General features: G+C 47.4%; 1 protein-coding gene across 2 annotated transcripts; it reads right to left on the bottom strand.

Annotated features, from left to right (window-relative positions):
• Positions 1-419: 419 nt before the first annotated feature.
• ZMYND19 (zinc finger MYND-type containing 19) lies at positions 420-13,988 on the bottom strand. Of its 2 annotated transcripts, XM_039507174.1 has the most exons (7): positions 13,730-13,986; positions 11,651-11,710; positions 11,082-11,160; positions 10,514-10,620; positions 4,956-5,096; positions 2,559-2,739; positions 420-1,096 (listed from the first exon to the last, which is right to left on the bottom strand). In XM_039507174.1, the coding sequence occupies exons 3-7, from the start codon at positions 11,082-11,084 to the stop codon at positions 953-955; spliced, it is 576 nt and encodes a 191-aa protein (XP_039363108.1). In that variant the 5' UTR covers positions 11,085-11,160; positions 11,651-11,710; positions 13,730-13,986; the 3' UTR covers positions 420-952. The 2 variants fall into 2 exon arrangements, with proteins under 2 accessions (XP_039363108.1, XP_039363107.1); XM_039507173.1 differs by lacking the exon at positions 11,082-11,160 and having other exon boundaries at positions 13,730-13,988.
• Between the last annotated feature and the right edge of the window lie 2,649 nt (positions 13,989-16,637).

The following is a 16,637-nucleotide window of genomic DNA, read 5'->3' as shown; positions in this document are numbered from 1 at the left end:
AGTAAAAAAAAATTCAGAAAAATATGATTTTCAGATTGATAGCATCTCTTTAAAGTAAGGAGTATCCCAAAGCAACCACTATACCTACCAGATCAGTTACAAACATCTGGAAAAGCAAGAGAAGATCCTTTGGCTACATTCATGAGCATGCAAAGGTTTGACAGCAGGAAACCAGATTTAAACTTTCTGCAAACACAAAGCATGATCTCTAGCAGCCCTTCTCCAATGCAAGTGGGATCAACCAGCTCCATGCCCTTCCAGTCTCCTTGTCAAAGATACCCTGAATTCTGGGCCCAGTGTCAAGGCTTGGTGTACTAGAAAGAAAATGCTTAGTAAGAGCTGTAAAGACCAAGTGTTACTGAGCTTCAGAAATGGCTAAAAGGGAACAGGAGAAAACTACAGAGCAGAACAGACAACAATTCATTCCAACCCTTTACTTTGTTTTGCTTTTTTAAAATATAACTTCCATGCAGAGTTCTCCAGAGTAACTGCTGATGTCTGAGCCAGTCTCCTGGCCTTGGAACAGCCACAGATATTGTTTAGCCACATGGGAGGAAAAGCTTTTGCTACATGACAGTTTTTTTTACTTGTAGGCCAACAATGTGTTCTCATCTGAACATTACAGTAAATGAGTCCTATTGAGAATTTCTAACAAAAAACTGTACATGAGTTTACAAACATATTAACATATAAATAATGAGAAGCTTCCTGCCTGGAGCCTCCACAGTAGTCTTTTTGCTTGAGAATATAATACTGGAAGGGAAGACCCAATCCCTTTCCACAGCACCAGTCAGAGCTGGCTTAGTCCAGTCAGCTGTTCTACTCAAGCATCACAGGGTTTGTCTTCTTCAGTGCCTCTGGCTTCAATAAGCAGTCTGTCATTACTGTGCAAAAGCAAGAGTCCAATGCCTTTGAGAAGGAATCCTGCTGCTGAGAGGCCTGTGCCACCTGGTCATCGTTCTGGTCCGAGCTCTTGCTGGAAGGTTCGTTTCTTCTCCCGACAGTGCTTCTTGTGAGCAGGCCAGTCCTTCTGCTGGCACTGAGACCCACAGTACCTTGCTACCTGGCATCGGCCACATATATTGAATTCACGTAACTAGAAAAAATGTAGAACAGCTATCAGTTAGCCAGCTCAGCCCCAAGAGTCCAGATAAGCCATTCCCCAAGAAGCCCGACACACGGACAAGCCCCACCATAAATCTATCAGCATTTGGGAAATATGAACATCCAACAATTAGATTCCCTAAATCAATAGGATGTGCAACCATTGCACTAACTTATGCTCTAAGGGCAACTGCAGCACTGAGAAGTTAACAGGTGTAATGAGCTGAGACCACTGACAGTTTCACATTTGTTCTTACAGTGTTATAGTTCTGCCAGACAGTCCAAGTGTTCCCAGATCAGGAAAAAAAAGACTAGAAGTACTGCAGAGGCTCAGCCCTCAAACTTGTGGATCATCAGGGGCCTTCACGATATTGGTCCCAAAAGGGGGAAGGGAGAAAAAGAGATGGAGATCCCTGTTCAGGAGTTAGCACATTTAAGACTCATACATTAAGGTACGTGTTTGCTTAAAGGTTCACTATGTTTAAAGCTTTTTTTTTTTAAAGCACTTAATTTGGGAGGGTCCAGGGGGTAACCTGCATCTCTTGAAGTTTATCCTGCTCAGCATTCACTATCAAAAGGAAAAAAAATCCCTCGTTCAGACAAGGACACATCTGCTTCATTGAGACGAGGCTCAGCCCTCAGACCACCCCTCACCCAATCTACTCTCTGCCAGTTTCCCTTTCCAAAACTCCCTTGTCTAAAGGCTGCCTATCATCTCCTTCCTAGCAATGGCCAGGCATGCTACTACTTTGACTCCTCCACTACTCCGATCTTCATCCACAGCTTTATTGCCTCTTGTCTAATGCAACTCCCCTCTTTTCAGTATTCTGCAGCTCTCCAGCAGGCACAGAATGCTACTGCCCATCTTCTGACATACAAAGCAGAATTAACACCCTCTCAACAAGTTCTATTAGATCAGTTCAGGTTCCAGTTCAAGATTTCTTATTTTTAAAGCCCTCAGTGGATTTGCTCAACCCTTCCCCATCACTGGCTGCCTTGCTGTCCCTTCACAACCTTGCCACTGATAGCAGAAGAGCCTTCTTTGCAGCTCGTCATCTGGAATAACCACTTTGTGTATCTCCCACCATGCATACTTGCTAAAGCATTTTGATATTCAGTTTGCATGGATTATACACGTAACTGTGGTATACAGCCAATTATTCAGAGTAAAAACACCCCCGAAGCCTAAGGAATTGTTAAGACGACCTAATGGGGAGTAATGAAATTCAAATGAAAAAAAGAAAATTAATGCTACTAGAAAAAATACCTTGCAGTTATTAGGACAGGGAATTTTCTTCTATAGGGATTCAGATGAAGATCATTAGTGATAGCTTGAGACACTTAAAACTAGACAAGGCAAAGCACTGGAGATTACACAGCAGGGAACAATCTTTGGACACAAAGTGGCCTAATGGGTCTCTTCCATTGCTACTTTCAATGTACTTCGAACACACCTGTTTTTCAATCATTGTGCATGGGGGGTAGTGACATTCATAGTATGTGCATGAATTTTCCTCTTCCTCCACAACATCCCCATTAGCGTTGTAATACCGCGTTACATTCAGCACAGGAAACTGCTCTTCTATTGGATCTGTGGGAAGCTGCTGGATCGCCAGCCAGTACAGACTTTGTTCCCTTTAATGGAAAAAACACGTTTACTCCATGAGTTTAGAATAGACATTTATAGAAATTAAAACTGATTCAAGTTGTGAAGTAGGTTGTGCAGACATTGTCTTTGACCCCATTAGAGTTAAGGGTCCATTTGCATTCCTCCCTTAACTGGCCTCTTTTCAGGATTCCTATTTCAGGCCTGATGCAAAAGCCACCACCAAAAAATGTTTAATTGAAGACATTGTATTTAAATAAGGGTCGATCAAAGGACTTATTCCCCCATTTGAGCTCTCCTGGCCTGCTCTAATGTAGAAACTCTTGCCATTCACTGGCTTCTGAAAGGAAGTTTCTTAAATTGACCAACGCTCTGAACACCATCATCTTACTGGTGCTGCGGCTATTTCAATTTAGTAGACAAAGAAGAAATTCCGGTGCTACAATGGGATTGAAGCCCATAGGTCTCCACTAACATAACACAAACACTGTTCTAATGTTATTCAGGCTGCACCATACAATTAAAACAAAACATCACCCAGGGAGATGAGTGAGGTCTGAAACTTATTGGGCCATAGTCTATGCAGTGGAGCACAGACTCAGGCCCTCACAAAATGCTAGCACAGTAGGATGGAATCTGATTCCTGTAACTCACTTTGTCTTTAACCTGAATACATATTAAGTTTGAATACCACTGCGTTCGTTGGCTCAGATGAGCTTTGCTGGTATTTTGGTGCCCCAGGATAAGAGCCACAAGTGCACTATAACCATCTAAGTGCCAGGTGACTAAAGGACATGCCACAGGCTTCAACACAATATTTAAGCATCAAGCACTGGATTTCTCAGGACTAATGGTATGTGGCAAGATTTTTCTCTGCACTAAATCTCTATGCAAACTATGTTAGAAAGACCCCCAAAATAGTTTGCACTTGAGGCTGAGATGATATCTCCCTTCATGTTTTTGGTTTAATTTTAGTTTCCTCAAGTTGCAGGAGGTAGGTTTTTATCTGTTATTGCTTGATATTAGCCAGTTCTAATATTGTCATGCTTGGCTTGCTATACAACTCAACACTTTAATACATATTATGGGGATTGAGTGATCTTTATTACTAGTAGTGCAACACAAGTGAAAGGATTGTTTCAGCATTGGACACTATAGTGATGGACAGTACACAAACATCTGCTAGATAGTTATTGCATCTGCTGATGCTTCTACTTGACCTGAGAAATCCTGATATCACAGGTAGTTACTGCAAAACTATTGTGATGTCAAACTATGACTCCAAATAAGCACTCCTGATCCTAGGGCCTAAGCCATCTTTTGAATAGTATCTACTTCAAGTCACATAACTCCTGATCATAAGCACTTTACAAGCTACGCACAGGGAACACTTCATCAACTGAACTGCAGCAACTTCTGGAAAGTTAGGAGGCTGCTGTGTAGCATTAACTGTTTAGGACAGGAACCGAAATCCTTTATCCAGTTAAAACCGCAGACTTAGTTTTATGATGCCCAAATGCCATCATCCAAGTGGAATGGAATGTATGCAAGTTTAATAAAAAGCTACATTTGTAGCCAACAAGATTTTGATTGTTTTCTTCTTTCAACAATTATGATATAAATAGTCTTGGCAGAATTCAATTTTTTGTAGTTTCAGTAGATATCGATGTATTTTAAAAAATTTTAATCTAAGTTTTCATAGTTGTGGAAAATTACAGGGGGGAGGGTTAGACAATTATCTAATAAAAGAACACATTGAAACTCAAGAAGGTAAAACGCTTTATAACCATTAAACCACATATTGTCAATGTCACATCAAAATAGACAAAGTAATTATGCACAAGTCAAACTAATAAGGTCAAGCCTTTTTTTTTTTCCTTTGCCAATCTAAATTCTGATCATCATCAATGGAAATTTTTTGTTGGTTTGTGTGTCCCTGCCACAATTCTAAAAGACAAAGAACAGAAAAGGAGGGGAGACACTTGGTCACAGTGATGACAGGCTCTGTTTTGTCTATAAACCACAATAAATTCTTCTCTCCATTTCAGATGGGGAAATGCAGGAACAGAAATTGTGAGCTGTTCAAGATCAAGGTGTTAGATCAAGGTTCATTTATTTGGGTTTTTGTCAGAAAATAGTCTGGAAGAGGCAAGTGAATTTTGAAGATAGTTCCAAGTTAATTTGTTGGATGCAGCTTACTCCTGAGCTCCATTACATCTCACCCATAAATACAGTGTTGATATACCTTTGTTTACTAGAAACATCTTCAGCTTTGGGTCTCCATCCCCATGGGACTAAACGCAGATTGTCCAGTCGGTTGTCCACCGTCACTGCGTTCAGATGTACCACTTGAAATCCTGGGGCAATCCCTCCCCGGTGCCTCTCCCTGGAATAGATTAAATACAATTTGCAGTTCACAGCAAAGAACAGTTCTCCATAGACTATGAGTGGTGTGTTTCTTGCCAGAAGAAGTAGTGTATCAGAGATGCCATTCATGTCACTGTAGTGACAGATCTTCACAGCATTCTTATTAGTAGAATAGACTTATTCCACAAGTTTAGTATTCTGCCATAAAAGTGCTCTAGCTGAAAACTTTAATTGTAAGGCCAGAGTCTACTCCCTTAATTGAAAAAGAAAATTACAAAATAAAATAAATGTTATAGCACTTCTGCAAGTTAGGACAGTCAACAGATGGATTAGATCAGATACACTTAGGTGCACATGTGACATGCACATGCAACACTACAGCTAGAGCTCCATTAGGAAGTCTCTAAGCAAGGACTTAAAGGCTCTAGAGCTTCACCAGTGACCAGCAACCACCATTTTAGTGCCTGTAATTGTATACTATACACACTATAAAGACTCCTTTGGAACCATTGTGGGCTTTCGTGACCAGCAGGTACAAATAGAAATTTGTTTAAACGAAGAGGTTGGATAATTAGCATGTACATGCCCTGCTTAATATATTCCCCTCCCCCACCCCAAACTAACATTTACTTCCTCCTACTCATTTCATTCCCTACATGCCTCCCCTCATTATTGTTCCTTTCATCTGCTCTCTTTCACCCCATCAATCTATTCCTTGTCCATGTGCAAGTGTTATTCCTGGCCCATCCTCCTTTTCCATTCCCAACTCATTTATTGTAGCAATCTTTCTCACTAAATCATCTCTGTCCTGAATTATTCCTCCATGTCTTACATCTCAGAGTGCAAGTTTGCAGCGCAGGGAGCTGGATCCGGCTACGTGCTTTGCAAAGTGATGAGTAATTTACAGCACTATAAGATAATTTTAACAGTAGGAGCAATGAACACAAAAGGTATTACATGTGGGGATGGTGGCACAGCTTATTCAGGTTGCCCCACACTTCCCATTATAAGTCCCTGTTTTCAGTTACTTATAAAACTTTGCCTAATTTTAACAGTTTGAGCTAAAATTTTCCACACTGGGTGGATTCTTGAGTCCCTTTCTTTGAAATGCTCTAGCACCTCCATGCTTTTAGACCAGGGATAGCCTTTGCATCAACGATGTGCCTTTTGCCTTCCCTGTGAAAATCCACCCAAATGTGGTTATAAGCCTTTCAAAAATTGCAGTTTGCACATGCTCAGTGAAGACATTAGAACTTAGCAGTAAAGACCTCTGATAATTCCATACATACTAAGCATGAACATGCCTCTCACTGCTCCCAGTGCTGACCAGACTGCAGTGCGTCACCCCCATAGAGCCACTAACTAAGCATGCTCCAGCCCAGGCTGCAGGGGGAAAGCTGGATTTTCCTTTTAATTGCTCCTCTGGACCTGCGTGGGACCAGGCACTAGAACAGGGGTAGCCAACCTGAGCCTGAGAAGGAGCCAGAATTTACCTCCCTCCCTGCACCTCCCGATAAGCTGTTTCGTGGCATGCAGGAGGCTCTGGAGGGGAAGAGGGAGGGCACGGCAGGCCCAGGGGAGGGGGTGGGAAGGGGTGGGGGCAGGGCCGGTGGCAGAGCCAGGGGTTGAGCAGTGAGCACCCACTGGCACACTGGAAAGTTGGCGCCTGTAGCTCCAGCCCCGGAGTCGATGCCTATACAAGGAGCCGCATATTAACTTCTGAAGAGCTGCATGTGGCTTCGGAGCCACAGGTTGGCCACCCCTGCAATAGAACTAAGAGCAAGGAGCCTGTCCCTCCTGTGCTCTCAATGACCTAACTGGTGGCATCTGATGGAGCCAGGGAGAGTTGGGGGAGTCAGACTGGGATGAGAAAACTAAGGAGTGGAGACTGGGACAAGGAGCCAGTGATGGGGCAGAAGCGGTCAAGCCTGGGAGAATGGGCAGAAGAGTATGTGCCTACTAGGGTAGGCTAGAGCCTGGAATAGAGACCAAGATTCCAGAGTCTCTCCATTTCTCTCCTGTCAACAAATATCTGTGAAACCCATTAGAAAAGTGTGCCGCTCTTCCCCTTCGAGTGCAGGTCCACATAAGATGACAAGCTATTACTTCTATCAGTTACCCCCAGTAGCTCAAGTGGTAGAGGCCTGGGGAGTGGATCTAAATATTCCAACCCTGCTGTTAACACACATGGATGTCAGTAGGATGCCACATGATGGAATTTGTTTTTTTCAGTTTGCTTTTTTAAAAACCCTATGAAATAATACACATGTTAGAAGAACACTATGGTTGCAAAGTCAAGCAGTCAAAAATTAGGAAATGCCTGAATTAAAGTTGCACATGCAACCTTAATGTGGCCCCCTGTGTCTATGAGAGTCTTTAATTACATGATCAGGCTATTTTTTCCACAGGACTCCTCATGCCTCCGAGAATAAAAAGGATGAATGAGGAAGGAAAACTCATCCTGTGGGCAGACTAGCCAGAGAGACATGAAAATCCTGCTTTGGGGAATGAATGGGCAAAGGGCCTGTCCTGAGGACATGGTCAAGTACAACAGGGAAGAGTATGGAGCCCTTTTGCAAAGGACAATGGCAGTGCTGCAAATCACACTCCATTGAAGTAATTAGGATAGAGAGAATCAAGCTTCCTCTTTGCATTCTGGGAGTAGCTAGTTTCCTGTGCTGAGGGCTGAGCTGTGATTTTAAACTAATTTATTTAAACTGGTGTCAAAGGCAGTGTAAACACTTATGTTGAAACCGCAATATGCTGTACTAACTCAAGATTGTAAGTAGACAACTGCTAATATGGCAATGTCGGAGAAAAACTTAGTTCTCACTTTTTGGCTGGGTGCAGCAGCAACAACTCATCAGTAACATCAGGCAGACAAGCTTAGCTCTTGCAGTGTAAGCTGCATTTTTGCAGAAAATGCCAACTGACTCCAATTTTTCTACCTGCTGCAGTTTTCTCCAGTTCTGAGATTAGGTTTAGACAAGAGGCAAGGCTTGGGGTTGGGAACAGTGACTGGCTATTGGATGAGGACAATAACACTTCATTGTTTCATTTAAAGACCTCAAAGTGCTTTAGCCTCACAGCCCACTTGGAGGGAGGGCAGAACATCAATCTTGGCCTGCCAAGGAAAACATGGGGTTTTGTTTTTTGTTGTTTTTTTTTAAATGACTCCAAATTCATGTAAATCAATCTGAGTGACACTGGAGCTTGGATTACTGGGGCAGGAAAAAGCCTGAGACCCTTGACCAGGTTGTAGCTGGATGGTGCCTGCAACTACATTGTGTGAGGAATTAGGCAGGGAGGAATTAGGCTCAGCTGCTAGGCGAAGTCATGGCCAGGAAGTTCTGTACGCTGCCTCCGCCCAGAGCACTGGCTTCACAGCTCTCATTGGCCAGGAACCACAGCCAACAGGAGCTGCGGTAGTGGTGCCTGCATGCCTCTGGCTAGCAGCTGAACGAGGGGGATGTTGCCGCTTCTGGGGAGCCCAGGTAAGTGCTGCCCAGAGCCTGCCTCACCCCGTCCCATTCCCCAACCCACTGCCCCATCCCATACCCAAACTCTGCCACTGCGGGGGGGAGGGGGGGGAGGAGGCAGGCATGGAGCCAGGTAGGGAGCCTGCTAGCCCCGGCAACCCAACCTCCAGCATCAGCAGGGGTCTCAGATCCCGGGCTGCTGCCCACGCCCCCCACTCCCTGCCCCAAGCAGCTGGGCCACCCTCCCCCAGCATCCGCAGGGCCCCCAGTCAGGTGCATCCTCCACCCCAAGTTTTATTCACAGGTATTTTTAGTAAAAGTCACGGGCCATGAATTTTTGTTTACTGCCCATGACCCGTCCATGACTTTTACTAAAAATACCCATGACTAAAACGTAGCCTTAATCATAATGCATACATGCATGGGGAGGGAACATAAAGAGATACTATTTTTTGTACACAAGTCAACTGAATTCATTATAATTTATTCAAAACAGTAAAGCAGTCATGTTACTGAAAGAGAGAATGAATGGGCTGCTCAATATGCAAACAGCTGGACCACCACTATGTGGATAACTTTCAATATCAGTCATTTGAACAGAAGCAGCATCCTTTTATGAGATTATTTATTCTACTTATGGACTTTAGTTATTACAGCATTAGGTTTGTGTCCACTGCAGTGGGCAATCTGATTTACCAAACAATTATAGTCAGTTACCTTTGCAACAGGATTAGCAGCATTGCCAGAGGCACTAAACCTAACAGGTGCAGAGTGCTAAGGACTTGTCTACACTTGAAACAATACAGCAGCAATGCTTCAGCATAGATACTACTTACACTGACAGGAGGGTTTCTCCTGTCCGTACAGGTAATCCACCTCCCTGAGAGGTGAGTAGCTAGGTCAACTGCAGAATTCCTCTATTGACATAGCGCTGTCTGCACCAGAGGTTTATTGTTTAACTATGTCACACCCCTGAGCGACATAGCTGGGTTGACCTAACATTTCAGTGTAGATCAGGCCTTAGACACCAGTGAGGGGCAATATGTAAAAACATTATTTGGGGAGCAGTGGGGGACCTCAAGGGGTCTCATAGTTGCATGAATATTTAACCAGAAAATTCATTAAGCAATAGGTTTGAGTGGATAATTTCTGGGCAACTCCAATTTAGAGCAACAATATACAAACTCATCGAGGTGACCAGCAAACAATATCCCTAGGCTTATGTCTCAAAATAAAGGGCTTTCAGTGACTACTTCAGGATTCTCTCACCATGAGCAATTACCTTTTCTACAAACTTTTAAGTTCAGTTTTTAGTCACCAATGATAGTCAAGGATCTGCTCTGTGCATGAAAAGGAGCAAAATCATTTCCTACAAGATAGCTAGACAGGAGAACACACACGTTACAAAATTAAATAGCCAAATTAAAGTACTGAATATATCAAGTCAGCCTCTGAAGTGTTTAGACAGGCACAGGTGACTCGCCTGACAGAGAATATAAAGCACTGACTAGTATTCAATAAAGTGTGCAAAATTTAAAGTTAGCAGCAAACAAAGCACCACTATGCTGAAACAATCTGTTGAACCTTTAGCACTGTCCTATCCCAATCAATCATTCAGAAGACTGAGCAAACACAAAACATTCACATCTCACTGGTACTACTGGGAGTTATACTTGCATATCATGGGGTGAACAGAACCCAAAGGTTCTAGGAATTTAGTAACTCCTAGATTTAAACTATGGGTATAGATGGGCAAACAAGTAGTTTCCCATGAGCAACATTTCTTACAGAGAGACTGGTTTCATTCTTCATTAAGCCTTTTAACACAGCAAAAATCTCTAATTGCACCCACTGTTAGTGTTCATAATGCATTATTTAGTGTACAAACAAGCTGAAGATTGCAAGCTACATCCCTGACTGAAACCTTTACTATATTAATTCTTTGTACAACACCTACCACAGTAGCTCGTGCAGCAGACGCCCAGATCCCCTTCCTCTGTTTTTGTCAAAAGCATAAGCAAATATTTTAGCACCATTTCCATCAGCATCTACCTCCATCCGAGCCTGGAGAGAAGGAAAGAGTGTTCTGTGACCAAGGGCATCCAACTGTCAACAGCACTGCTTAACATTCCCTTTGGGATGTGGGAGACAGGAAAGACCAACACCCAACATCATCTGCCCCCTGCAACTGCAGGAAACTGATTATATGCCACTTCATCTTAATGGGATTTTAGTTATTTAATACTTCTGCATTAGACAGAGAACAAAAGGTTCTGAGGAGAAGGAAGAGGTGGACTGCACACAGCAGAAATGCTATGGGCAAAGAGGATAGAATAGATGGTCCTGTGGTTAAGGTGCCAGCCTAGGTCTCTCTGTGCCTCAGTTTGCCGTTTGTAAAATGGGGATAACAGCACTTCCCAATCACACAGGTATGCTGGTAGGATGAGTACATTAAAAGTTGTAATGACTCAGATATAATGGTACAGGAGCCTTATAAGTACTTTTGAAAGACAGACAGAATTCACCATTGAGTCATGTAGTGCCCACACTTGTTGCTTCAGAATTTATGTTTTCCTCACCACACCACAACAGCTGCTAATGGGACTGGAATGGAGAAGGAAAAGGGAAACATGATCTTTCTCTACACAGACAACAAAGGGTGTGTTTTTTAAAACAACCCCACCCACCGTAACACCCACATACACAGTTTAATACCTTTAATGACAGCTGAGCTGGTCTGTGAACACCACAGTCTTAAAGGTTGTGTCTACCCAGGTGTGGGGAGGGGGGTTCAATTGAGTTAAGCTAACTTGATTGAAAATACACCTTTTCTGTCTCTATAGATATATCCTATATAACTTAACCTTTTTAAACAAGGTTGCAGCCTAACAATTGTAACTATGTACGTCTTACATGTTAATATCCATGTTCAGAAGCCATGCTGTAGACTTAGAGGCTAGTAGTAATGTTAATAGCTATCTATCCTCTCCAGAGAGGGGAGTTATGATTTGCTAGCACTATTCTAGCCACAGTATGTCAAGAGTCTAATAACCATATTGGCTCAGAGAACTTAAACAAAGCTCAAAACACTTACCTCAAAAGAGTAACTCTCCACTAATGGGATGTCTTGTTCATCTATCAGCGTATACTTTGTCTAAAATATACCAAACATGTTAAAGGCAGTTAAGAACAGCTGTAACTTTTTGAAAGATTTAAGGTTATTACTGAAGATATTCTGCAATGTATGATTTAACTAGCAATATTTTAACACCGCAAGTAAGCAGCACCTGCACAACCAGTTCCTGATGACATCACTTTACAGGGCACAGATTTTTAGCTATATTCTTTACACTGGGGGTTCTCAACCTTTTTCTTTCTGAGCTCCTCCCAACTTGCTATAAAAACCTCCATGGCCCATCTGTGCCACAACTGTTTTTCTGCATATCTAGTAGATTAAAAGCTAGGGCTGGCATTAGGGGGTGGCAAGCAGGGTAACTGCCTGTGGCTCTCATGACAGGGGGCCCTGCAAAGCTAAATTGCTCGGGCTTTGGCTTCAGCCCTCAACAGCTTTGGCTTTCTGCCCTGAGCCCCAGTGAGTCTAACACCGGCCCTGCTCTCTGGTTTACTTTGACAGCCCCCCCCAGGAGATTTCAGAATCCTGGTCAAGAACCACTGCCTTACACAGCCATGACTTGCCATGTGAAGTGGGATGGCAAAGCACCCAGACCCTAGGCTTAATACAGGATCCACTAGAATTGTAGAAGTTATTAAAATATTAGTGACGTATGAAGTTATTTACCCATTACCTAACCTAGACAAAATATGTTCAACCCTGTAGAACTAAGAACCTTCACAGCAGGTCTACATTCCAGAGCTCACCAAGTTTAGTGAAGGAAAATGCCTTAGTGTTTCTATGAGACACACAAGATGGGTGAGATAATATCTTTAATTGGACCAACTTCTAGTGGTGAAAGAGCGAAGCTTTTGAGCTCCACAGAGCTCTTCTTCACTGTTTCTATGCTTATTCAATTTGCTGCTAAAATATTCTAGGAGAACAGTTATTTCATGTATTCTCTACCTACACTTGTTCCTTTCAAATCTCCATTACCCCAACACTAACTTAGACAAATGGAAGAACAAATCTGAGACCACTTAATGGCTACCACCTACATCTTTTCCGAAAATCTGGGTGAACACTAAAAAAAATTACATTGGCCCGTTTAGTAACATACTTAGCTAAGCAGAATGCAGTACTGTATCACCATCATGTACCATGCCAAAGATGCATCTCAATTTACTACAAAGTTCGCTGTACATGGAATTGTCATACACTGAATTAGGAATTGAGTTTCCTTTTAGAAAGAGCACTACTAAAAAAACTAAACCAGTTTACTGAATTCACTATAACTCTGACTATAAGTCACTACCAGTCTATATCCATTGCAGATTAAATATTGGTACCATTCAGGTGCCTGTGTGAAACAAACTTAAGAAGCTGGATCAAGATCCCAATGGACAGATCCAATGGACACGTCCAAAGATCTATGGCAGCCTTACAGGCAATCTCAGAGGGACAACAAAGGCCAGAGACCTGACCCCTAGCTGGTGCCACCAATGCCCGTATTGCATTTATTATCTGGACAAAGATTTTTTAGCATCCAAGGGTGGAACCCCAACTCTTTACACGCCTGCCTGCCTCGGACCACACCGCTTGGAAAGCGAACGGGGTATTAACGCCTTCTGGGGCCCCCGCTCAGCGCCCAACCCTGCCCCTCACCACAGCGCCCCACAGCTCCCGCGCTCCCAGCGCCGTGCGCCGCCACCGCGGCTTCCCCCAGCGACACAGCGGCGCGAGCCCGGCACAGCCCGAGCCCGGCACAGCCCGAGCCGGGAGCCGCACGCGAGAGGCCGGGCCACGCGCTCGGCAAGGGCCGAGTTTCCACGCCCGCCACTTGCCGGGGCAGCGCTGCCGCCCATGTGCCGGGAACAGCGGCTCGCGCTGCGGTCCCCAGGGAGCCCCCCCCGGGGCCCCGCGCCGCGGCCGCCGCTTCTGCCCAGGCCCCCGCCACGGCCGCGCCCCGACCCGACCCGTCCCGTCCTCCGCCCTCGGGCCCAGCCGCGCGCTCCCGCCGGCCCGGCCCGGCCCCCGCCCAGGCGGCTCGCGGCCCCTCACCGTGCCGGCCACCCGGCCGAGCCGCACGATCCCCAGCTTGAAGTCGGTCATGGCCGGGCCGGGCCGGGCTCGGCGCCGCCGCCTGCGCTCGGGACTCTGAGCCCGGGAGCCGCCGCCGCTGCCACGCGCCGCCGCCTCGCGCACACCCGGGGGGCGGGGCAGCACACCACCTCCCAGCCTTCAGCGCTCAGCCAATCACGGCACGCGTCGTTCCTCGCGTCATCCTCCTACTCCGCCCTCACGCCCAATCGGAAGGCGGTGCTAGGCGGGGTTACGTGGGGCAGCGGCCACACACAATAACGTCACACTCGCGGGAAGCTTTGTGCCGCCAACACTGGAGCGGAGCAACGCCATGGGGGGGCGGAATTAAAGGGGCCGCTGCCGCCCTTGCTGCTGAGCCCCGCGCCCGTCGCGGTTCCCCGAGCCTCCCCTGCGGCCCCAGCCCCGCCCCTGCCAGCCCCAGCCCCTCCCCCTCCTCAGCCCTCCCCCCAGGCCATGTGCACCAGCCCCGTTCCCTGCCCCCCCGCCGCCTGCCCCCCCCCCCCCCCCCCCCCCCCCCCTGCAGCCCCCCCTGCGCCCCCCCCCAGGGGTTCCCCTGGCCTGCAATGCACCATCCCCATCCCCAGGGGTTCCCCTGGCCTGCAGCCCTCATGCACCAGCCCCATCCCCATGGGTTCCCCTGGCCTGCAGCCCTCATGCACCATCCCCATCCCCAGGGGTTCCCCTGGCCTGCACCCCTCATGCACCATCCCCATCCCCATGGGTTCCCCTGGCCTGCAGCCCTCATGCACCATCCCCATCCCCATGGGTTCCCCTGGCCTGCAGCCCCCATGCACCAGCCCCATCCCCAGGGGTTCCCCTGGCCTGCAGCCCCCGTGCACCAGCCCCATCCCCAGGGGTTCCCCTGGCCTGCAGCCCCCATGCACCAGCCCCATCCCCAGGGGTTCCCCTGGCCTGCAGCCCCCATGCGCCAGCCCCATCCCCAGGGGTTCCCCTGGCCTGCACCCCTCATGCGCCAGCCCCATCCCCAGGGGTTCCCCTGGCCTGCAGCCCCCATGCACCAGCCCCATCCCCATGGGTTCCCCTGGCCTGCACCCCTCATGCACCATCCCCATCCCCAGGGGTTCCCCTGGCCTGCCGCCCGCATGCACCAGCCCCATCCCCAGGGTTCCCCTGGCCTGCAGCCCCATGCACCATCCCCATCCCCAGGGTTCCCCTGGCCTGCAGCCCTCATGCACCATCCCCATCCCCAGGTGTTCCCCTGGCCTGCACCCCTCATGCGCCATCCCCATCCCCAGGGGTTCCCCTGGCCTGCAGCCCTCATGCGCCAGCCCCATCCCCAGGGGTTCCCCTGGCCTGCAGCCCCCATGCACCAGCCCCATCCCCATGGGTTCCCCTGGCCTGCACCCCTCATCAGGGCCAGCCCCCATCCCCATGAACAGTTTCCCCTGGCCTGCAGGGATGACTTTAAAAACAAACAAAAACACGTTGGGTATTCACCAAGCGGTGCTCGAGTCTTGGCGGGTCCTTCACTCACTCCAGGTCTTCGGCTGGCACTGAAGGACCCACCCCTGAAGTGCCAGCCCCATCCCCGGTGGAAGTACCCACCATTGAAGTGCTGCCGAAGACCCGGAGCGCTGCCAGGTGAGTAAAAATTAAAAAGGCGCCTCTAGCCAGGGAAGGGATTCTCACTGGGCTCTGCCCTCTTAGGTGCGGGGCCCGATTCGGGGGAATTGGTGGAATAGGCCTAAAGCCGGCCCTGCCCCTCATGCACCAGCCCCATCCCCAGGGGTTCCCCTGGCCTGCAGCCCTCATGCACCATCCCCATCCCCATGGGTTCCCCTGGCCTGCACCCCTCATGCACCATCCCCATCCCCAGGGGTTCCCCTGGCCTGCAGCCCTCATGCACCAGCCCCATCCCCAGGGGTTCCCCTGGCCTGCACCCCTCATGCACCAGCCCCATCCCCATGGGTTCCCCTGCCCTACCCCTGGCCTGCAGCCCTCATACGCCATCCCCATGGGTTCCCCTGGCCTGCAGCCCTCTTGTACCAGCCCTGCCCCCTGAAGGTGGACAGTTGAATCTGAGGAAGACCTTCCTGCAGTCAGTGCTGGATGTGTTTCCCCAGGTGAAGGGATTGTTGCATTTAGAAAATGGGGACAGTGCTGCCCTGTCTGCCCTTGCCTACTGTCTCACATGACTGTTTCATCAGCAAACTAGGAAAATACTGCCTAGACAGACCTACCATAACATGGGTGCACAACTGGTTGGAAAACTGTATTCAGAGACACACCACACGATCCATTGTCTACAGCCAAGCTCTAAGATACAACCGTATTTACTCCAATCCCTCAGACACAGATAAACACCTACAAGATCTCTATCAAGCATTCTTAAAACTACAATACCCATCTGCTGAAGTGAAAAAAACAGATTAACAGAGCCAGAAGCCACCTACTACAGGACAGGCTCAACAAAGAAAATAACAGAATGCCACTAGCCATCACCTACAGCCCCCAACTAAAACCTCTCCAGCGCATCGTCAAAGATCTACAACCTATCCTTAAAGATGATCCCTCACTCTCACAGATCTTGGGAGACAGGCCAGTCCTCGCTTATAGACAGCCTCCCAACCTGAAGCAAATACTCACCAGCAACCACACAGCATACAACATAAACACTAACCCAGGAACCTATCCTTGCAACAAAGCCCAATGTCAGCTCTGTCCACATATCTATTCAAGTGACACCATCATAGGACCTAATCACATCAGCCACGCCATCAGGGGCTCGTTCACCTGCACATCTGCCAATGTGATATATGCCATCATGTGCCAGTAATGCCCCTCTGCCATGTACATTGGCCAAACCGGACAGTCTCTATGCAAAAGAATAAATGGACCCAAATCT

Source organism: Mauremys reevesii, linkage group 19, assembly GCF_016161935.1.
Source record: "Mauremys reevesii isolate NIE-2019 linkage group 19, ASM1616193v1, whole genome shotgun sequence".
Classification (NCBI taxonomy): domain Eukaryota; kingdom Metazoa; phylum Chordata; order Testudines; family Geoemydidae; genus Mauremys; species Mauremys reevesii.
Note: the sequence above shows the minus strand (reverse complement) of the source record. Positions and strands in the feature narration are given on the sequence as shown.

Excerpts from the sequence above, each read along its gene's own strand:
- ZMYND19 (XM_039507173.1), bottom strand. The coding sequence starts at position 13,780 with ATGACCGACTTCAAGCTGGGGATCGTGCGGCTCGGCCGGGTGGCCGGC. Across the intron at positions 11,711-13,729 it reads TCGGCCGGGTGGCCGGCACG|ACAAAGTATACGCTGATAGA; the intron begins GTGAGGGGCCGC and ends GGTATATTTTAG. Across the intron at positions 10,621-11,650 it reads TGGAGAGTTACTCTTTTGAG|GCTCGGATGGAGGTAGATGC; the intron begins GTAAGTGTTTTG and ends CCTTCTCTCCAG.